The sequence below is a fragment of the Pelophylax lessonae genome, assembly GCF_965119305.1.
Source record: "Pelophylax lessonae genome assembly, chromosome: 7".
NCBI lineage: Eukaryota > Metazoa > Chordata > Amphibia > Anura > Ranidae > Pelophylax > Pelophylax lessonae.
In genome coordinates, this window is record NC_138774.1 from 240843061 (window position 1) to 240866119 (window position 23059).

Sequence of the window (23059 nt, forward strand, 5' to 3'; positions counted from 1 at the left end):
ACTGAACATAGCAATGCACAGAAATGTTTAATGAACTCTTAGTAAAGAATGCACTGTATAAATATTTTAACCAGTGTCAGATCTTACAGATACCCAAGAACCCCGAGTAAGGAAGTGAGGTTTACCAGAACCTGTAAATAATTTTGCATTGGATATACAGAAGAGGAAACCATGATAAAATCTTCCACCTACGACCCGTGCACTTACCTCACGAGTCGACGAGTCACAGCAGCTTCTCTTTAGTCCCGGCTCCCGCGTCCCTACATCTTCTCAGTCCTCCCGCCTCCTCCTCGGACCTCGGCCAATGGCATGGGGGTGGTATGCCTTTCGGCCAATCAGGAAGCGGGAGGACCCGCTCCCTGATTGGCCAGGAGGAGGATCCGTGTGACAATAGCGAATTTTCATTCGCTATTGTAACACAATGGGCGGGCTCTCGCGGCGCACTGCGTGGCTGCGCCGTCTGACATTGTACTGCGCGGGACCGTCATTTAGACTGCGCTGCCGCGCAGGCGCGCAGTTTAAAGGGAACATTGGCCACCACTACTGATTGGTAAGCTGCAACATATTACATTTTGGTTTTTGGCCTGATACAGCTTTAAGGTAAAAAAGGAAAAACCTTTTAGAACCACTTTAGAGGACCTCCCGGCGAAAGCGATTCCCCCCCCAACCACAATACTTCTATAGGATGGGAGAAGAGGTGGAATTTGAGGAAGGGAGTGGAGGTCCACTTTAAAGTGGAGTTCCACCCATTTTCGTAACTTTAGATGTATGTAATCCCCTTTAAAACGACTTTTACCAATGGAAACTTTTTTTTTTTTGCTAGTAAATACCTTATTTTCTGCTTTATTCATCCTCTCCTCACTTCCGGGTCTGATCGGCGATTCGCAGTGTGTGCTGGGATTTATTCCATGCCAGAAATCTCGCAGTATTACCCAGGAGCTGAGCTGTACTGTGTGTATTGAGGCCGTTACCTGCCCCGCCTCTCAGTGAATTGTACTGTATGCATTGTATTCAGGCCGTACTCTGCCCCGCCTCCGCCCCGCCTCCTCTCAGTGAGCGAGGACTGAAAGCATTATATCCTCACTAAGCTCACTGAGAGGAGGCGGGGTGGAGCTCACTGAGAGGAGGCGGGGTGGTAAAAGCTGTTTTAAAGGGGATTACATACATCTATGTAATCCAACGTATTAAAAATGGGTGGAACTCCGCTTTAAGTATCTTATGTTGTAACAATATTTTACATATTCATCTGGGATGTTACTGAAACCTTTTTTTACATAAACCACTTAGTAAATTTAGTGGCACTCTAGTGGGTGACTTATCCCTCTGGTGAGCATTTCATATTATAAGTCAGTCTTTAAGCATGTGGAAGCTGCTGACAGTGCAGCACTCTGATCTATATAATCTAAGAGGGAAGACTTGTATGATGACATGGCACATTTCATCTTTCATTTTTTTTTTTTAATTTTTGATATGGTCTGCCTCATCATTCTGTCTGTTGATGAGTCACTGGGGGGGATGGAAGCTGGAATTTTACAGAAATATGGAGTCTGCTCAGCAGTTTCTGAATAATAGAAAAAAAATTGAAGGAAACACTTTCTGCGGTGTAACGACCTGAAATCTCGCTGATGCTAAGTTGTCTCATACCACCTAAGGGTTAGAAGGTGAAAAACCTTTCAGGATAGAGGTATGGCAGCTGTCTTTGCTGACTAAGTTTCTTTTGGGTGTAAATTCAAAGGCACTTACCTTTTTTATCCTTGTTTGTTTTTTAAAAGGAAGGAATTTGCAGCTTAAGATTCCTGACATTTCTCTGCTCTTTCTGACCAATTACTAATTAGTGATATTTGAATTAATGAGAATTAGTAACTCATTTGTAAAAGAGTGGCTTGGAATGGCAGCTCCGGGATCATCCACCTTGGAAAACAAATATGCATTGCAAGTAACCACATTTTTGTCTAGATAAGCTCGTAGAGATGTGAGGAAGTCATGGCATGCATCTCATCAAGGTGAGTGGGAGTTGTAGAAATGGTACCAGTGCCTTATTTGAGTCATTTTATACAGTATCTCACAAAAGTGAGTACACCTCTCTAATTTTTGTAAATATTTTGTCTTTTCAGTGCCGGTTCACACTGCAGCGGCACGACTTCTGGGGCGACCTGTGAAGTCGCGGTGCACTTGCACGGACTTCATAAAATGAATGTCTATGCAAGTCACTCCAGGTCGCCCCCACATTAGTACAGGACCCTTTTTCTAAGTCGGAGCGACTTGTGTCGCTCCTATTAGAACCGTTTCTTTACGGAACAATGTGAACGCGACGGACCGCGACTTGTCAGGCTGACAAGTCGCGGTCCAAGTCGGATCAGTGTGAATGGGCTCTCATATGACAACACTGAAGAAATGACACTTTGTTACAATGTAAAGTAGTGAGTGTACAGCTTGTATAACAGTGTGAATTTGTTGTCCCCTCAAAAAAAAAAACTTGCTATACAGCCATTCATGTCTAAACCGCTGGCAACAAAAAGGAGTACACCCCTAAGTAAAAATGTCCATATAGGGCTCAATTAGCCATTTTCCCTCCCCAGTGTCATGTGACTTGTTAGTGTTACAAAGTTTCAGGTGTGAATGGAGAGCAGTTGTGTTAAATTTGGTGTTATCGCTCTCACTCTCTCATACTGGTCACTGGAAGTTCAACATGGCACCTCATGGCTAGGAACTCTGAGGATCTTGAAAAAAAAAAAAAGAATTGTTGCTCTATCTAAAGATGGCCTAGGCTATAGGCTCAGCATCATATCCAAAGGATGTCTTTGGGAAATAAGACGTACGAGTGCTGCCAGCCTTGCTGCAGAGGTTGAAGGGGTGAGGGGTCAGCCTGTCAGTGCTCAAACCATATGCCGGTCACTCCATTAAATTAGTCTGCATGGCTGTCGTCACAGAAGAAATCCTCTTCTAAAGATAATGCACAAGAAAGCCAGAAAACCGTTTGCTGAAGACCAGTAGACTAAGGACATGGATTATTGGAACCATGTCCTGTACTCTGAAGAGACCAAGATAAACTTATTTGGTTCAGATGGAGTCAAGCGTGTGTGGCGGCAACCAGGTGAGGAGTGCAGACAAGTGTGTCTTGCCTACAGTCAAGCATGGTGGTGAGAGTGTTATGGTCTGGGGCTGCATGAGTGCTTTCGGCACTGGGGAGCTACAGTTCATTGAGGGAACCATGAATGCCAACATGTACTGTGACATACTGAAGCAGGGCATGATCCCCTCCCTTCGGAGACTGGGCCACAGGGCAGTGTTCCAACATGATGACCACTGCCTTGCTAAAGAAGCTGAGGGTAAAGGTGATGGACTGGCCAAGCATGTCTCCAGACCTAAACCCTATTGAGTATCTGTGGGGCATCCTCAAACGAAAGGTGGAGGAGCACAAAGTTTCTAACAACCATCCGCTCTGTGATGTTGTCATGGGGGAGCGGAAGAGGGATCCAGAGGCAACCTGTGAAGCTCTGGTGAACTCCATGCCCAAGAGGGTTAAGGCAGTGCTGGAAAATAATGGTGGCTACACAAAATATTGACACTTTGGGCCCAATTTGGACGTTTTCACTTAGGGGTGTACTCACTGTTGTTGCCAGCGGTTTAGACATGAATGGCTTTGTGTTGTTATTTTGAGGGGACAGCAAATATACCCTGTTATACAAGCTATACACTCACTACTTTACATTGTAGCAAAGTGTCATTTCTTCAGTGTTGTCATGGGAAAAGATATAATCAAATATTTACAAAAATGTGAGGGGTGTACTCACTTTTGTGAGATACTATACATACGCTGTTCAAAAAAATTAAAGGAGCACTTTGAAAACACATCAGATCTCAGTGGGGAAAAATATCGTGCTGGATATCTATACCGATTTGGACTGGGAAACGTGTTGGAAACGAAAGGATGCCACATCATTTGATGGAAATGAAAATTATCAACCTCCACAGGGCTTTAAATACACCCCGAAAATCAAAGTGAAAAAATGATGCAGCAGGCTAGTCCATTTTGTCGAAATGTCATTGCAGCAACTCAAAATGGTACTCAGTAGTTTCTATGGCCCCCCACCTGCTTGTATGCATGCCTAACAACGTCGGGGCATGCTCCTAATGAGACGATGAATGGTGTCCTGGGGTATTTCCTCCCAGATCTCGTCCAGGGCATCACTGAGCTCCTGAACAGACTGAGGTACAACCTGGTGGCATCGAATGGACTGAAACATAATGTCCCAGAGGTGTTCTATTGGATTTAGGTCAGGCGAGCGTGAGGGCCATTCAATGGTATCAATTCCTTCATCCTCCAGGAACTGGCTGCATACATTCGCCGCAAAGCCTGGCATTGTCGTGCACCTGGAGGAACCCAGGACCCACTGTCTGACAATGCGTTCAAGGAGTTCATCCCAATGCCTAATGGCAGTCAAGATGCTATTGTCTAGCCTGAGGAGGTCTGTGCGTCCCTCCATGGATATGCCTCCCCAAACCATCTCTGTGGAATGCATGAAGACCAAAAGGCGCCTTTAAGTGCAGTATTGGCCGTTTATTATGACATCAAAGGATTAAAAACACTTACAAGATATTCCATGTTTTAAAAGCCTTGAGAATGTCTGTCTGTCTTCAGCTTGCAGCACTGCCTGAATGTGAGGAGGGGGGAGCCGATTTGCGGCTATCCAGTATCCTGGAGACTGCTGGCATGTGTGCGTGCGGTAAACACACAGCGCGGCCAGGCTTCTGGAATGCATGTGGCTGGTGACAGGGGTAGGTTGGGGTAACTGATTTCGGAGCATGCGCTGCTCCTTCGTCTAACAAATCTGCTCTCCCCTCCTCACAGGCGATGTTGGAAACAGGATTTCCCAAGGCTTTTTAAAACGTGGAATATCCTGTAAGTGTTTTTAATCCTTTGATGTCATAATAAATGGTCAATACTGCACTTAGAGGCGCCTTGTGTTCTTCATACATTCCACAGAGCTGCTTCTCTTAAGCGCTGCCCAAGTGCATGCTGACAAGAACTACAGGTTGGACCTAGGGCCCCACGGAAGCGCACATATTCTCCTCTATCTCCCCAGACCATCACTGATCCAACACCAAACTAGTCATGCTGAACTATGTTACAGGCAGCATAAAGTTCTCCAGAACCTTTCACAACTGTCGCATGTGCTCAGGGTGAACCTGTTCTCATCTGAAAAGCACAGGGTGCCAGTGGTGGACCTGCGAATTCTGGTGTTCGATGGCAAATGCATATCGAGCTCCACGGTGCCGGGAACTGAGCACAGGGCCCATTAGAGGACGCCGGGCCCTCAGGCCACCCTCCATGAAGTCAGTTTCTGATTATTTGGTCAGAGACATTAACACCGGTGGCCTGCTGGAGGTCATTTTGTAGGGCTTTGGCAGTACTCATCCTGTTCCTACTTGCACAAAGAAGCAGATACTGGTCCTGCTGATGGGTTAAGGACCTTCTACGGCCCTGTCCAGCTCTTGTAGAGTAACTGCCCGTCTCCTGGAATCTCCTCCATGCTCTTGAGGCTGTGCTGGGAGACAGAGCAAACCTGGCAATGGCATGTATTATTGTGCCATCCTGGAGGAGTTAGACTGCCTGTGCAACCTTTTATAGGATCCAGGTATCGCCTCATACTACCAGTAGTGACACTGACCCTAGCCAAATGCAAAACTAGATAAAAACAGTCAGAAAAGAGGAGTAGGGGGAACAAAAAATGTTAGTGGCCTCCACCTGTAAAGCCATTTTTGTTTGAAGGTTGTCTCGTTGCCCATCTAGTGCCCCTGTTAATTTCATTAACAACCCCCTCTGCTACTTAACGGACCAGATCAATATCAATAACCTGACTTGATGCTATTCTCTGAATAAAGTGTTCCTTTAAATTTTTTTTTGAGCAGTGTATATTACCAACAAAGTTTACAATCCTTTACAGAGTACAAAAGAAGCCCCTAACCTAGAGAAGCTTCCAGTGGGTTACATAGTACAGAGACTGTAAGTCCTGCCCTAGAGGAGCTTACAGTGCTTTACAGCAGTATTTCTCAACTGAGGAGCTACCTGAGGTTGTCAGAGGTGCTGTGGCATCCTGGTAGAAAAAGGCCTGTGTATCACACTGAGCTCCAGCAGATCTGCTGATCTTTACATCGGCACATCAGAAGCTTGGTCAGTAAAGTGAAAGCAGTGGAAGGGGCAGCTATATTTGCGTGTATGCTGTGCTCTTCGCCTCCCTCTCCAGTACCCAGCAGTTCCAGTGCAAGTATAGTACTGCAATTTTTTTAAAAGGCTGTGTGTGTGTGTGTGTGTGTGTTTATATGCGTGTGTATGTATGTTGGGTTAGTCCCTGGCCCTTTTTTTTAAATTGCGTCGCACCGAAAATGCATCGTGTTTGCCAGTGTTTTGGGACACCACTAAGAATGCAACCCCTGTGTGTCGGCTAAAGAGCAGTATGTTTGGGTGTCAGGAACACGCGCGCTTTTGTGCAAGTTCCCGAAGTGCAGTAATGTAAACCAAGTCTTAAGCTGGCCATACATGGATTGAAATTCAGGCGATTTAGTAGGGAACTGGCCAAAATTCAATCCATCTGTGTACAACCTGTGTACAAGTCTGTCGTATTTTTTACATGCGATAACTAGTTATAGTCGTTAGTAGTAATTGCTATTTTCTGCCAGCCGGGAAGGCTCCTTGTGCTCCCCGCTGGCAGAATACAATAGTACTCTGGAGGGCATTCCCTCATCAACACTGACTGTGTTGATGGGGGAATCAAGTGAATTTCTTTCCTTCCACCTGTGGCAGAAGGAAAGAAATCAAATCATCTTTAGCCTGCTTTTATGTGTTACTAATCCCAGGAACCTGCATTCACTATATCTGGTCTCCCACTGTACACAGAACATGGAAATGCAATAGTTTTAAGTAAATATAAACTGCTAAATCCCTTTTTTCATCAGCAGTATATAGCAGTTTTGTGATTTCTGAGTGTCTGGTTAAAGCTTGTAGGAGGAGTTTTCATTCTACTATTAACTGTCCTTATGAGGCTGCAGGACCCCTGACCTTCTGTCTGGACAATGCTCAGGTTCAGAGGTTTGTGACCTCGGTTAAGGGATCCTCTGGCGGATGCCACAGTCGCGCTGGTTAAGCGATTTGGGGTGAGCTCTAGAAAACCAAAGTTTGGAGTGGATTGTTGTGTTGTATTGGTGCCAACATCCCTGATTAGAACAAGTAGTAGTTTTTGGTTCCTCAGACCAGTGGGTGGGACTTTGAGGCAAATAATTGAGAAACAAAAGTAATAAGCGTTTTGACGTTTATCATAAAACAATGTTTATCGTAGAACAATTTAACATGTACAAGACATGAAATATAAAGTGTTGGATGGGTGAGAGGCCCATCCGTGATGGTGCACAAAAGAAAAGAGGGTGACACTGTGATAATTGGTGACTTTTTTAGAGACGCAAAATCCTGTCATCCATAGATGTTGCAGGATGAGTTTCCATCCAACGCGTTTCGGCTGAGCCTTTTTCAAGGATTTTCACCGTATCTATGTAAAGATATTTAGTCTTTATTAGTGTCAATTGAGGATTTTGAGCAATTTTGTTAATATAGTTTAAAGTTTTAGCTTACATTGAGTTTTTTTGCAGTTACTGAATCGGTTATGGAGGAGCCCCCTCTTGTTTCCCAAAGCAACCACAAGAAAAGAGGACCACCACCCAGAGGATCACGGCCCAGACCAACACAAACGCCTAATGAAAGAGACGAAACTGAGGAAAGAATCGAGACGGAAAATGAAGAAACAGAGGATCAGTCACAAGGAGGCACAAAAGCTCAAGGCATCTTCTCGAGACTCAGAGAGGGCCCAAGGAAACAAAAGCCTTTTTTAGGGAAAACCAACCTAAAACAGACCAAACTGCCAGTAGTCACCGATTCCCAAGGGCTGAGACAAATGGAGAAGAGAAACGATCCATAATCAATCTCTCATCACAGATCTTAACCCAACACGAAGAAGAGGTTCTACGGCTAGGCCTCTTTTTGTCCAAAAAACAATGCCGACAAATTTGAAATCGTCAAGGACGTGAATCTATTCGCACGAAAAATCCTATTCCAAGCAATGTACAACAAACCCCCACCTGAGGCCAAAGACCCAGGCCTCACAGCAGCGGAATTCCGCGCAATTAGGGACCTCAACATCCTATTAGAAGAAGGAGGACTTGACGACAACTGGGAAGATCCTACTTCAATATCAGAAGAAGTGGAAAGTGACGAAGAAGGGGAGAACCCCGAAACACCCCGCTTCCAGAAAAAATCCCAGAAATTCCCCCCATTGAGCCAAAACCCAGCAGTCGCCCTGTTTGTGAAAGAAACAACCAGAGAGATTGAAGGGCTAAATATCAAAAAAACAAAGGACAACCTAACTAGGGAACAAAGGAAGGCATTTGAAGATCTAAAAAGCTACGATACGATTACCATTAAACCAGCCGACAAGGGCGGCAACATCGTCCTGATGGACAATGCAAAATATAAGGAGATGTGTATGAACATCCTGGAAAATCGTACATGCTATAAGCAAATATCGCCCCTCATGATCAAGTCATATAACGAAACCTTCTATAAAAAAGTTGACAGGGCCCTTAACGAAGGGGCCATCTCAAAAACACTATGGGAATACATCAGAACGAAGCACCCCAGAACACCAACATTCTATTCCTTGCCGAAAATACACAAAAGCGCCAATAACCCTCCAGGCAGACCCATTATATCCGGGAACGGCAATATCTCGGAGAACATAAGCAGAGTCATCGATGCCCACCTCCGCCCACATGTGACTAATCTTCCATCATATATCAAGGACACCATTCATCTCCTCCAAATACTGGAGGGCATGACTGCATCCGAAACGACCTACCTCGTCACGATTGACGTTGAATCACTGTATAGCAATATACCGCATGAAAAAGGCATATTGGCAGTCAAACATGTACTTAGCCAACATAGCCGTCATGATCAAAAATTCAATGATTTCATCCTTTCCATGTTACAGTTCATTCTACATCATAACTACTTCTGTTTCGATGGCCTACATTTCCTGCAGATCTGTGGCGTGGCCATGGGCACTAGCTGTGCCCCATCTTACGCCAACATATATCTGGGTGTATGGGAGCAGGACTTTCTCAATGACGAAAAAAATTCTATATACTCTCGCCATATAACACTATAGCAGAGATATATAGACGACATTTTTATCCTGTGGGATGGACCCGAGGACCTCCTACGCGAGTGCCTGAACCATATGAACATAAATTCCTTCAATATGCATTTCACCATGCAATACAGCCTAACCAAAATCAGTTTCCTGGACACTTGGATTTTCAAAGACCCCAAGGGGAACGTCAACACTACACTTTATAGGAAAGAGACTGCTGGCAACACCGTATTGCATGCGGATAGCTTCCACCCTACAGTGCTAAAACAGTCAATTCCTTATAGTCAGTTCTTACGACTAAAGAGGAACTGTACTCTCCAAAAAGACTTTAAAAGCGAGTCTGACAAACTAACAGCACGGCTACTTATTCGAGGCTACTCAAAAACAAGTCTAAGAAAAGCCTTCAACCGAGCTAACAACATGGAGCGAAATCAAATCTTGTTCAAAAAACCCATGGACAAAACACAAGATAACACCAATCGGTTGATCATGCGATATACCAATCAACATGATTCAATCAGGAAAATCATTCAGCAAAAGTGGCACATCCTTACCGCTGACCCTAGTCTAAAACACCTTCTCCCAGCAAAACCAAAAATTACATTTAGGAAAGCCGGTTCTTTCCAGCAATCACTGGTTCACAGTGAGTTCAAAGAGGGACCAAGAAAGGACCCATGTAAAGACAAGGGGACATATCCATGCGGGGGCTGTGCCCAATGCAAAGCTATCGTCAAAAGCACTACTAAATTGCTACCCAACGGGGAACTATTTACACCAGTCCACTTCGTCAACTGTAAAACGCATGCAGTAGTTTACCTGATGGAGTGTGACTGCGGTGCATATTATGTAGGAAAAACTAAGCAAGAGTTCCGTAAAAGAGTTGGCAAACACCTGGCATCCATGGAAATGTGCAACTTCTATCTCCCACTTGGCAGACACGTGAGAGATAAGCACCAATCCAAAATGCCCCCTGTAAAATTTATGGCCCTGGATAGGCTTCATATTCCAGGGAGGGGGGGCGACTGGAACAAAACTCTCTTGCAAAGAGAAATGAGGTGGATTAGACGCCTGAGAGCGACCACACCGCCAGGCCTCAACGAAGCAGAGAGTTTCAAACCGTTCCTTGATGGCTTTGTATCCGGCAAAACAGACTAATTTAAATACCTCAACATAATCCCTATATCTCTCCATTAGTGGAGAGACCCCAGATACTGACATCTGAGATCCATACAATCCCCAGTCCTGTATATATCCCCCATGGTTATTCTTCCCCCTAAAAACACCTCATTTCATTCTCCCTTTAAAATGTATGTACCAGATCTGTTACTATAAGAATGAAAAGTCTAAACAGCATATATATGCATTATTTTCACTTAAATCTTTGTTCTTTGATATATTTGATATTTGATATATTTCACAAATGTTATGCAGACTCGATCTGTGGACTTGCTCCCTTCAAGACCCAATTACAACCCCCGGCACGGAAAGCCCCGCCATAGGCGGGGCAACGTTCGGGGCAAATACCAGCTGCCGTCATCCAAGCCGAGAGGCTTGTCGGCTCCAACAACAGCCTACGGCATCCTGGCTGCCCCTCTCTCTCCGTGTCGGCGGCGTCCTTAGTTGCCAGGTAGCGGACAGACTCCCTCGTCACTGACCGCGCAGCAGCCCAGGCGCATGCGCGGTACTTACGAGTGAAGCACTTCCGCCCTGACAGGACCGCGCTGCGCCGTACTGCGCATGCGCGGCCTATATTTAAGGCGCCGGGGATCCCAGCAGTGTGCCATTCATCTCCAAGACCGTGGAGTGAAAGCACCTCTCGGAGGACGGCGGAACAACCTTATTCTTGGACAGGACTCCCTCTACTGGCAGACAGGTACCACTCACAGCCTCCCGATTTTTTCAGAAAGCCCTGCAAAATATTGGATACTTTTCTTTACTTTCCTCTGTTGCTACAACGATGTATCTTTCCACAGGAGAGATCATCTTGCAACAGAAAGGTCACCCTGCTACAGGCTCAGGTTCTGCAGTTAAAACAACCATATCTTTTTGCAGCATCACAAGGTGAATTTCTTTGTATTACCTCACACTTAAATTCAGGCACATGAAAATCCCATAGGCTTGTCATAATGGTACTTGTCCCTTTTTAGATAGAGAGAACGAGAGAACCTGCAACCAAGAAGCACCGCAGGTGTTCTTTCTTACAGAGAGACCATCTGACACAACAAGACGCCTATCAGGTATTCTATTACCGTAGCATTAGCGGCTCAATAAATTCCCAACATCTGGACCATATTGTTAAAACAAAATATCTATACAATTCCAGGGACAGCCCACACAACCAAGGGTACTCATGATTGGAAAACCAGCTATACCTGGACCCTGTGAGTATAACCTTGTAAACCCGAAGGGCTGTACACTCATATACACTATATGCCATTTATAATTTTTTGGTCTTTCAGAACCAAAACGTTACCGCCATTCCTCTCCCCCTTTGGGATCTTGTGGTCCTTTGGCCACACACTCCCTACCGCGTACCTTTTCTTTAGGGTGTCCGACATATGGTTCCTCCAGGGCAGGCTCTGATGATGCCGCCTTGGGATCTCAATTTGGTGCTTTCAGCTCTATAGAAGCCTCCCTTTGAAAATATTCCGGAGATTCCCCTGTGCTTACACTGTCCCAGTAGGTGGCCTTTTTGGTGGCTTTTTTGATGGCTATCACCTCTGTGCACAGGGTTTCAGAACTGGCGGCCCTATCCTGTCTAACTTATCTGGTGATTCACATGGATAAGGTGGTTCTTCGCCCCTGTCCGTCGTTCCTTCCAAAGGTTGTCTGTTTTTCATTTGAATGAAGACATTGCATTGCCTTCCCTGTGCCCCAGGCCTAACCATCCTAAGGAAATTGCCTTGCATGCCTTGGATGTTTGGGCAATTAGGGTGTACCTGGCAGCTAGGGAGTCTTTCAGGAAGTTACTCTCTATTTGTGCTCACGAACAGACCTCAAAGGGTTGTCCTCTTCCTCTGCGACCATTTCCAGATGGATCAGACAGACGGTGGTTCAGGCCTATTGCACCAGGGGTAAGGTTCCTCCTTTCCATGTCAAGGCACACTCTACTAGGGCACTTAGTGCCTCCTGGGCCTTCCGTCATCAGGCGTCAGTGACGCAGGTTTGCAAGGCGGTCACCTGGTCGTCTGTGCACACTTTAAAAAGTTTTATGAGGTGGCTGTGTTGGCATCTGGGGATGCTTCTTTTGCAGGCTGCTATTTAAAGGACCTGGTCCTCTTTGAGGGTGTATTGTTTTTTCAGGGCTCTAGTTGTTTATGGTTGAGCTCCTGTTACCTGGTTGGCTTCGGTTTAGCCTTGGGAATTTTTTCTTGCTGTTCCCACCCCTCATGTTTGACACTGCTTTGGGATGTCCCAATGGTCAAGAAGATGAAGAGCTGTGTCCGTCAATGAACAAAAGAGGATGATGAATGATGAAAAACGGACAGCATGTGTGAAAGGGGCCTTAAGCTGCAAAAGATTTGGGGGAGGAGAAGCAACACTACACTCCTCTTCCCACTGCATGGCTTTGCTGGGGGAGGGGGTCGGGACAAGTCTGACCTTTTAGAGTAGAGCAGGCTGAGTTCCCAGCATAGCTAGAGATCTGACCATGCTGTGCTCTCCTGGATCGTGTGGTCAGTTTTTAATAGGAAAGTAAGGATATTAGCAGCAACACCAGTGATCTTGCACAAAGGAAGCAATACAAAGGGAACAGGACACATGGTACAGCAAAAAACCTATCAGGAATATGGATTGTTGGGGTAACAAAATGCTTTAAATGGCTTTACTCTGTCCAGCATTCTGGTTGCTGAAGTAATAACACATTACATTATGGTGGTTCTAAAGGCAGGACATTTTGTACCTAAATGCATTCCCTGTATTAAAAGAGAAGTATGGGCTTTTTTGCAGAAAAAGATTTTTTGTGGATGCAGCATCGGTCCCCCGCTGGCTTTAACACTGAGAACCGAGCGATCAAACGCCACCAATCGCTCGGTAATTGGGGCTTCTAAGCAGAGAGCTGGTGACTGTCAGCTCTACCCCCCCCCCCCCCACACCACTGCCACCACTCACTGGAGCGCTGGGCTGTGGAGAGCGGGTGCTGCCTGCCTCTGGCTCTTGGTTCGCTGAGAGCCTGAATCGGGTGTCGGTCCAAGCATGTAGGCGGATCCCGACTTTATTGTCGTGATCTTGCCCGAGCCTGGATTGGCTCTGACATCAGCCGACAGTAGGCTTCAGCTGAAAACAGATCACAGGAGTGCAGAACGAACTGCACTCCGGTGATCCGAAGAAGGAGCTGTACTTCGCTTTTTAAGGTAAAAAATGTCCCCTTGATCGTATCGCCTCCTCACCTCCCTAAATACTTACCGGAGTCCTATCTCAATCCAGCACTTTGCCCAAGTGCTACTTCCTCTATTCCTTTCCTCACAGGACTCGGGGGGAGCCATTGTGCAATCACATGACTACTGTGATTGGCTGTGGCAGTGATCGTATGATCAGGAGCCGGGCCCCCTGGCTACTGATCATTAGCGGGAATAAATAGCTGTCTCTCAGCACAGAAACATTGGCTGCCCAGTGGCGCAGGTGTGTAAGCAATAAAGCCCACCCTTTTGCTGCCGCACATGTTAGGGGCTGCAAAATTTCAATTTATTGCAGGATTTGAAAAAAAATTGACTTTTTTCACTGTGTGGCTGTCCTTTCTGCACCTCTGAAAAGCGTTATGCAAAGGGCGGTTTGATAGACTAGAGCAGGGATCCTCAAACTACGGCCCTCCAGCTGTTGCGGAACTACAAATCCCATGAGGCATTGTAAAACTCTGACATTCACAGACATGACTAGGCATGATGGGAATTGTAGTTCCTGAACAACTGGAGGGCCATAGTTTGAAGACCCCTGGACTAGAGGCAATATTTAGTCTCCTCGCTGTCTCTTTCCACTGCAGAAATGTTGCACCATCACGCCACTGTATTCCGCATGGCCCAGTTCACTTGAATAGGTTGTGTTGGGTGGCATTGCAGCTGTGGCATGTGTACAACACCAGTCTGACTGAGTTTGCAGCTTAAGAGGGGTGGTGAAGGTTGAGTTGCATTTTTACCAAGCGAGCTCCAGCAGAGGGAGAGGGATGTGTGTAATGAGTGCACTAGGTCTTAGGGAAGTAGAAGTGTGTGCAGGCACAGCTCGGTGTTTAGTAACTCCTTTGGTTGGATTTATTACTTCATAAGACACGTCAGGTTTATTAAACCACAGAAATCTGCTCATTTATATTTTGTACATCGGAAAACCTCAGAAGATGCCAGTTCCTTGCAAAACAGATTTGTGTTCTAGCTTTAGTGGCCATTTAATCCTTGCCCGCCCCTATTTTGGGAATTTGCAGAAAATGAGTACAAATAGTTTTTGAGCCGCACACAAAGTATTCTTTGTGGGTTCCTACAAGAAGGCATTGCCAGCTCCGCAGAGAGGATCTCGTAGGAAGATTTCTTCTTCTGGTAGGGGAAAACCACACATTACAACTGTTGTTTTACAGTAAAAACATATCTTTGTTGTAGTGTGCAGGTCTGTTTTGTAGACATTTTGAGCTTCTTTTTATGACTGTAGACAGATTCCTGAACTAGCAATAATTGGTTTTAAAAAGTCAAATGACTTTCAGTTTGGTTTTAATGTTGTTCTTGACTCCTATGTCCACTTGTGTAACAGGCCGTCAGAATATTGTTCATTGAAATGGTGAGTCAGTGCTAAGCCATATGCGTTATCGTAAAGCAGTATTCAACCCAAAAGCAAACAACATATGGCAGTTTACCAGTTCTTAGATTTGATGGCTGCATTTGTTTTCTTTTATAGGCTTTCTATCTTTATCTGGTGATGTGGCAAGTAAGTCTGTTTTTCAAAAGAACAAGCTCTTGCAGATGTATCAGTTACAGGGAAGAGACAAACTATTCAACACTGACAGAGATGCTTACAATGGTCCGCTTTTATTTGTAAAACTTTTATCCCAAAAGGGGGAAAAACTGTTTGCTGTAACTTCTTATATAGTATTATCTGGAGTTTGGCTTCAATTTGTTAGTGTATTTAAAGTGGTTGTTACATAGTACATGTTGAAACTACCTATGCTCCCTGCTACCACTGCTTGTGGAAGAGAATTCCACATTCTTACTGCTCTGACAGTGAAGAACCCCTTACGTATTTTAAGGTTAAACCGTTTTTCCTCTAGTTTTAGTGAGTGGCCACGTGTCTTATTGTATCTCCTTTCTCTAAAAAGTTTGTTCCTTATGCTAGGGTCGCCAGTACAGTATTTGTACATGGATATCCTATCCCCCCTCAATCGTCTCTTCTCCAGAGAATAAGTTCAGTGCTTGTAGTCTTTCCTCATAGCCGTTGCCCTCCATTCCCCTAATTATTTTTGTTGCCCTTCTCTGGACTCTCTCCAGTTCCAGCACATCCTTCCTGAGGACCGGTGCCAAGAACTGGACAGCATACTCCAGATGTGGCAGGACCAGAGTCTTGTAGAGTGGTAGAATAATTTCTTTATTTCTGGAGTGAATCCCCTTTTTTATACATGCCAGTATTCTGTTGGCTTTGTTTGCAGCGGCTTGGCATTGCATGCCACTTCCAAGCCTGTTGTCCACCAGAACCTTCATGTCCTTTTCCATCTTAGATTCACCCAGAGGTTTCCCCCCCTAGTGAGTAGCTTGCTTTCATGTTTCTGATGCCCAAGTGCATTACTTTACAATTTTTTTAAATTAAAAACCCTTTTTTAAATATTGGTACCACGTTGGCTTCTTTCCAATCAGCTGGCACCATACCCGTCAGTCAGTAGACTATCCTTAAAGATCAAGCACAATTGTCTGGCAATCACCTGGCTGAGCTCTTTAAGAACCCTCGGGTGCAAGCCATCCGGTCCCGGTGATTTATTTATGTTAAGTTTCTCTAGTTTAGTTCCAAGTCTATCGTCTGTTAGCCATGGGGGTACTTCCTCAGGTGTATTATTTAGTTTAGCATTACAAGCTGGGTTAGTGTAGCCCCCCGATTTCTTTTGTGAAGACTGAAGAGAAGAAATTATTTAACTAGGGATGCACCGAAATTTCGGCCACCGAAATTATCGGCCGAAAATGAACCTATCCCATTTCGGCCGATAATGGGTTAAAAATGCAGAAATTAATGGCCGCTGTGAGAAAGGAGGAGGGCGCAGCGCAGGTTTGAAAAGTCCCGCCTCTGGCCGGCTGCCCGCCTCTCAATGATGTCCCTACTACTACGATCTGTGTATGAATGAACTGCCACACCGGACGGGAGGGCGGGCGAGCGGCCGCTAATGGATATAACTATGTAAGGGTTTCACTTCCCTGTCATGCTTGTATCTCCTCTGACAGGGAAGTGAAGCGCTCACATAGTTACAGCTATTAGCGGTCGCTCGCCCGACCTCCCGCCCGGTGTGTCAGTTCATTCATGGACAGATCGCAGTAGTAGTGACATCACCAGGAGGCGGGCCGCCAGCCAGAGGCGCGTCTTTTGAATGAAGGACACCGGAGGAGCACTCAGCAGAGTGAGAGTAAGGAGATTGAATCGTTGGCATGGGGAGGGAGGCTGAGGCAGAGGGGGGAGGGTGTACTGCCGAGGGGGATGCTGAGGCAGTGGGGGGGGGGGGGCAGCTTGCCAATGGTATTAGTATTATGCAGCATGAGGGGGTTAATGTATTGTCACTGCTGGTCACTCATCTATTAGTGACCGACAAGTGGCAGTTAATTAACCCCTTTGTGCTGCATTAGTGCAACCAGTATCAGTGCAACCAGTGTTAATTAACACTGATACTGGTTGCACTAGTGCAGCACAAAGGGGTTAATTAACTGCCACTTGTCGGTCACTAATAAGTGACCAGCAGTGGCAATACATTAACCCCCTCATGCTGCATAATACAAATACCATTGGTAATTAAATTAACCTCTTGCCAACCCATCACAGTACATATACTGTGACAGGGTAGCAGCGACAGGTGTACGTCGCTGCCTGTTTTTGGTGTATGCCCCTCTTCTATCTATTTTAAAATTTTTGGGGGGAAAAAGTCATTTTCGGTTTTCGGCCAAGGGAATCCTGCATTTTCGGTTTCGGCCCAGAATTTTCATTTCGGTGCATCCCTATATTTAAAACTTTCGCCTTTTCCCTGTCCTCTGTGGCCAAATTTCCTTCGCCGTCTTTTATGGGACCAATGTGTTCTGGCCTCGCTTTCTTACAGTTTATATACTTAAAGAATTTTTTGGGGTTATTTTTACTCTCTTCCGCTATATGTCTCTCGTGTTCTATTTTAGCTGCCCTGATTTTGCCTTTACATTTCTTATTGCACTCTTTGTAATGCTTGAATGCTACCAATGACCCCTCAGCTTTATATTTTTTGAAGGCCTTTTCTTTAGTATTAATATGCATTTTTATGTTGGAGTTTAGCCACCCAGGTTTTAGTTTTGCTCTTTTAAATGTATTTCCCTTTGGAATGCACTGGCTAATCCCTTTGTTTAGTATGCTCCTTGAAGCACTCCCATTTTTCCTCCGTGTTCTTTGTTCCCAGGGTTCTATCCCATATGATATTTTCTAGCAGAGAGCGCAGTTTTGGGAAATTGGCTCTTTTGAAATTCAGTGTCCTTATATTACCCTTGTGTTTCCTATTACTATGATTAATACTGAAACTTATTGACCTTTGGTCATGGTGCGTTCACCATCTGACCCATGAAATTGTCCTGCAAAACATTTAGGAACTGCCGAGCCTTGGCTGAATGTTCCTTCTGCCCAGTCTATATCTGGATAATTAAATTCCCCATTATAATGACTTTTCCCATCCTTGCTGCCAATCCTATCTGTAAAAGGAGGCCCGCCTCCCCCTCCTCCCTCTGGTTGGGGGGCCTATGACATACGCCCAATTTTACCCTCCCTATAGTGCCTTCCCCTTTAAGTTCTACCCATAGGTACTCTGCTTCATCCATAGCTCCATTATTATCATCCCTCATATTTACCTGTACATTGTTCTTAATATACAGACATACCCCTCCCCCTTTTTTACCTTCTCTATCTCTGCGATAAAGGGAATACCCCTGAATGATCGCCATCCAATCATGAGAGTTGTCGAACCAAATCTCTGTTATCCCCACAAAATCAAAGTCCTCCTCAAACATCAGCAGCTGCAGCTCTCCCATCTTGTTAGCCAGGCTTCTGGCATTGGTATACAAGCCTCGTAATTTTGACTGGTTGCATATATCCTCCTTTGATGTTGTTTTTAGGCTGCTCTTGTGATTTTTTTCTTCCCCATACCCACCTTGGATTTAGGTACTCTAAACACCCTACCACTAATGTCCCCATTTGTGCCCTCTGAATCTTGCTCCCTGCTGGCCAATTCTACATCTATACCCTCCCCCCATCACCTAGTTGTAAACCTCTGACATGAAATATTAACAAAGCATATCCCTTTATAGTGTGTACTTGTCTCAATTAAAAGCAATTACCGTCATTTCTGTCTGTTGCTTTGTTCTTTTATCAGCATGAGTCACTTCTGACAAGTTTTCCTGACACCAGGAAAAAAGCGTGGCTGGAGAGGGACCTCTAGCTGATTGACAGCCTCAGCTTTGTTCCTGTGGGCTGTGTGAATAGGGTGTGTCTCTTCCCTCCAATCAGATCTCAGAGCTCTCCTTACTGAGCTCTGCAAAGTGTAACTTCAGTTCCCCATCCCCTTTTTTTTCTGAACTGTCAGACAAGCTTAAAAATCTAGCACTTTGAACAGATGTAGAGAAGACTACAGATAAACCGATACAACTCGGCTAATGTAAAAGGTAAAGTCTACTGGCTTGGAAAGATCGGTTTGTAATTGGATGGAAAATTGGCTAAAAGATAGAATTCAGGAGTAGTGGTTAATGATTCTTACTCTGAATGGTCTAAGGTTATCAATGTTGTACCCTAAGGTTCAGTGTTGGGACCCTTACTATTTAATATCCTTATAAATGATAGTTTTGCAGTCTTCCTTACAGGATGTCTCCAACTTACAAGCTGACCTCAATGCACTGTTTCATTGGGCAACTATGTGGCAAATGAGGTTTAATGTTGATAAATGTAAAGTTATTCACTTTGGGGCTAAGAATATGCATGCATCATACGTACAAGGTGGAGTAGAACTGGCGGAATCCATAGCGGAGAAGGATCTGGGTGTTCTGGTAGATCATAAGCTTAATAATAGCATGCAATGCCAAGCTGCTGTTTCCAGAGCAAGCAAAGTCCTTTCTTGTATTAACAGAGACTCCAGAGAGGGAGAGATATAATTTTGCCCCTGTACAAATCATTAGTAAGACCTCATCTGGAATATGCAGTTCAGTTTTGGGCACCAGTTCTTAAAAAGGATATCGGGGAACTGGAGAAAGTGCAGAGAAGGGCAACCAAACTGATAAGAGGCATGGAGGAGCTCAGCTACGAGAAAAGATTAGAGGAACTGAATTTATTCTCTCTTGAGAAGAGGAGATTAAGGGGGGATATGATCAACATGTATAAATGCATAAGGGGTCCATATAGTGAACTTAGTGTTGAGTTGTTCACTTTAAGGTCAACACAGAGGACAAGGGGGCACTCTTTACGTCTAGAGGAAAACAGATTTTGTCTCCAAATACAGAAATGTTTCTTCACCGTAAGAGCTGTGAAAATGTGGAATAGACTCTCTCCAGAGGTGGTTCTGGCTAGCTCAATAGGTTGCTTTAAAAAAGGCTTGGATTCTTTCCTGGGTGTACTTAATCTACACTAAGTGGGTACTAAAATTTTATTTTGGGTAAAGTTGATCCAGGGAATATCCGATTTGCCTCTCGGGGGATCAGGAAGGAATTTTTTCCCGCCTGCTGCAGCAAATTGGATCATGCTTTGCTGGGGTTTTTTCACCTTCCTCTGGATCAACTGTGGGTGTAGGATTGTGTATATGGGATTGTATGGTTGGGTTTTCAATTACTGTTTTTTTTTTTTTTCTTTTTGTTGGTTGAACTGGATGGACTTGTGTACTTTTTCAACCTGTCTCCTCTTTGGTTAGACGCTACTGTATCCACCCTTCTCCAGGCACTGTTTGGGTGCAGATGCTTCCTGAGTCTGATAAAGATATCCAGAGGGCTGATGTAATTCTCATCTAGGAGAGAATGAAGCCCAGGGGCTAAGAGGAACAATCCAAAATGTAGCTGGATGTCATTAGGCGCTGGATTATAGGCTGCTACCTTTAGGTGATTGGACACTGGTGAAGGTTTTGGACACACCCCTTTGAGCGTACCCTTGTAATCTTACCCCCATTTGTAAGATGTCAGTATTTTTCTGGTGTCCTCTAATTAATGGACCTCCTTTTTATAGAGCAGTTTCTGAGCCTGTGAAGGTCTATTTTAAAGCAGAACTTTACTCGCCTTCTCTTCAGCGCGGCAGTGTCCCTGAGCTTCTTGCAAGCCACTGTCATGTTTGGCTGGATCAGCTTTTGGGTACCGATGTTCCACCATTTTCATGGCTCCAGCCAAGATGAATCCACTCTGCGCATGCACAGGAGTTCATTCATCTCGGCATTGCCCATGCGCTGCTCAGTGTGCAGGGGGTACAGCTGGGTGAGGAACTTTAAATGCAGAAGAGACATAGTGGGGTTGATTTCTTAAAACTGAACTGTGCAATATCTGGTGCAGCTGTGCATGGTAGCCAAGCTGCTTCACCACCTCAGCAGAAACCATATTTGAATAAGGAGGGAGGAGCGTTCAGTGTCCAGAATAATGCAACTATTATTACAAAATACTGATTGTATACTGCTTATCTTTGTACATTAGCCCTGAAGAAGGGGGGAAAAAAAGCCTCTGTACTTTTTTTATACTTTGAAAAAAGGATTGGATTCTCCCGTCAAAAGTTGCGATGACATCCCTGCCGAAGGATCCAGCTGTGACATCGTCCTGCACGGACACAATCCTGAGACACTGTGATGTCACATTGCCTTGGCACACAGTGCAGACTGTAAATGTGGTCTGAGATGCGCATCTCAGTTTACATGATCGCTAACAGATGGGGACATTTATGACAGAAGAGACTGCTAGGGTCTCTTCTGTTGTAAAAATCCTGCCTGTCAGCTGTTTTTGTAAATTACACAACGGCTTTAATATAACCTTTACGCAAAAACTTAGGTTTATTTAAGGGTTCATGAAGCCTGCCCAATGTAGTGATGACATACTGTGCACTCTCCAAACTATATCCCACCAGCTGTTGCGGAACTACACATTCAATGAGGCATTGCAAAGCTCTGACATTCACAGACCTGACTAGGCATGATGGGAACTGTAGTTCCTAAACAACCGGAGGGCTGTAGTTTGGAGACCTTTGGTGGAAAGACTTTTTCTGCTAGTATCCAATATTAGCTGATTTATGCCTTTTTTTTCTGTTTAGCAGGTCCGCTGGTCCTTAGAACGCCCCAAAATGGTGAAGCCGGAAATCCACACCCTTGCCCGCCACCTCAAGCAGGAGAGGCTATATGTTAACTCAGAAAAACAGCTGATCCAGAGGCTGAATGCTGATGTTTTAAAAACTGCGGAGAAGCTCTACAGAACATCTTGGATTTCAAAACAGCAAAGGATTAACTTGGACAGACTCATTTTAACAAGGTAACACACCAAGTAAATTTTAGTAACTTTAAAGTGGAACTCTGTTTGTTCTCACACCCCCCCCCCCCCTCCAATGCAACATTTGGCACTTTTTGGGGGGAAATGGCACCTGGTTTTGACAGGTACCCGCCCCCACTTCCTGGTAAGATTGCCGCACAGTGGTCTGCATCCTGTCCGGTCCCTCCTGCTACCCCCCACACTGCTTTCTGGGACCTTTGTGTCCCCCAGAAGAAGAAGGGACCATTAAAGCGCAGCACGGCTCGTTTTCACTTCACTCCATTAGTAGCTGCTGACTTTTTCCCTTTTTATTTTTTTTTATTTATTTTTTTTTACAGGCTGGAATTCCGCTTTAATGTTTTGGATGTATAAATATCTGACATTTTACAATCTATGCCAACAGATTGCTTTTCCATAAATGCTGTAAATGTTTAGCATTAAAAAGCAGTCATTGAGTTGTAGTAAGTGACGTTTCTTAGCTTTACATGATGTCATTCTGCTGCAGGCAGTAGGAAGCAATTTTCTGGTTTCCTCTCACTAGTGATCAGATGACAAAATTTTGTGTAGCGAGTCACTAGGTGAGAGATACAGCCATGAACTTCAGTCATCCGGGTTTACAGGATTGCTTCATCTCCGAGCCAGCATCTTAGTCTGGAAACTAGATGCTGATCCTGGATGATGCCTGAACAAGTTGGCTTTGCCTTCTATAGAGAGGTAGATGATTTTTTTTTTTTTTTTTTTTTAATTTGAGAGGTTTTTTTTTTTTCAAATTCTTTATTTAGAAACACAAAAGAGATAAATACAACATTCGTATAACAATGAATACTCAATAGCTTCAGAAATCAGCAGATACAAAGATTGATGCCAACAAAGAAGTTCAAAGAACGATCCATATAGAAAGTGCAAGCTGAAGTTGGCAAAAGGTAGAGATATATATATAGAAAGTTGTCAATGACTGGCGGTTATGCGTGACTTCATATACGAAGCGTCAAAATTATCCATATTTCTCATAATGTTTCTATTTTAGGGGAGGTAGAAGAGAAAGGGGGAGACACGAAGGGTTTCATGAGGCAGGAAAGGGGGGAAGAGAGGAGAGTGAAAAAAAAAGGGTGGGGGGGGGTTGAATGGTACCGCAGCATCCTCAGGGTCCTATAGAGAGGGAGGACAGCATCTGCCAGGGAGTTATTCATTAAGGGCCTTCCC

General features: G+C 44.7%; 1 protein-coding gene across 1 annotated transcript in view; it reads left to right on the forward strand.

Moving 5' to 3' along the window:
- Positions 1 to 23059, forward strand: part of GAPVD1 (GTPase activating protein and VPS9 domains 1) — a 284263-nt gene that overhangs the window by 47386 nt on the left and 213818 nt on the right. The window contains exon 2 of the mRNA XM_082263589.1: positions 21645 to 21859. Coding sequence (XP_082119715.1) covers positions 21675 to 21859 — 185 coding nt within the window. The 5' untranslated portion in view covers positions 21645 to 21674. The remainder of the gene's footprint in view (positions 1 to 21644; positions 21860 to 23059) is intronic.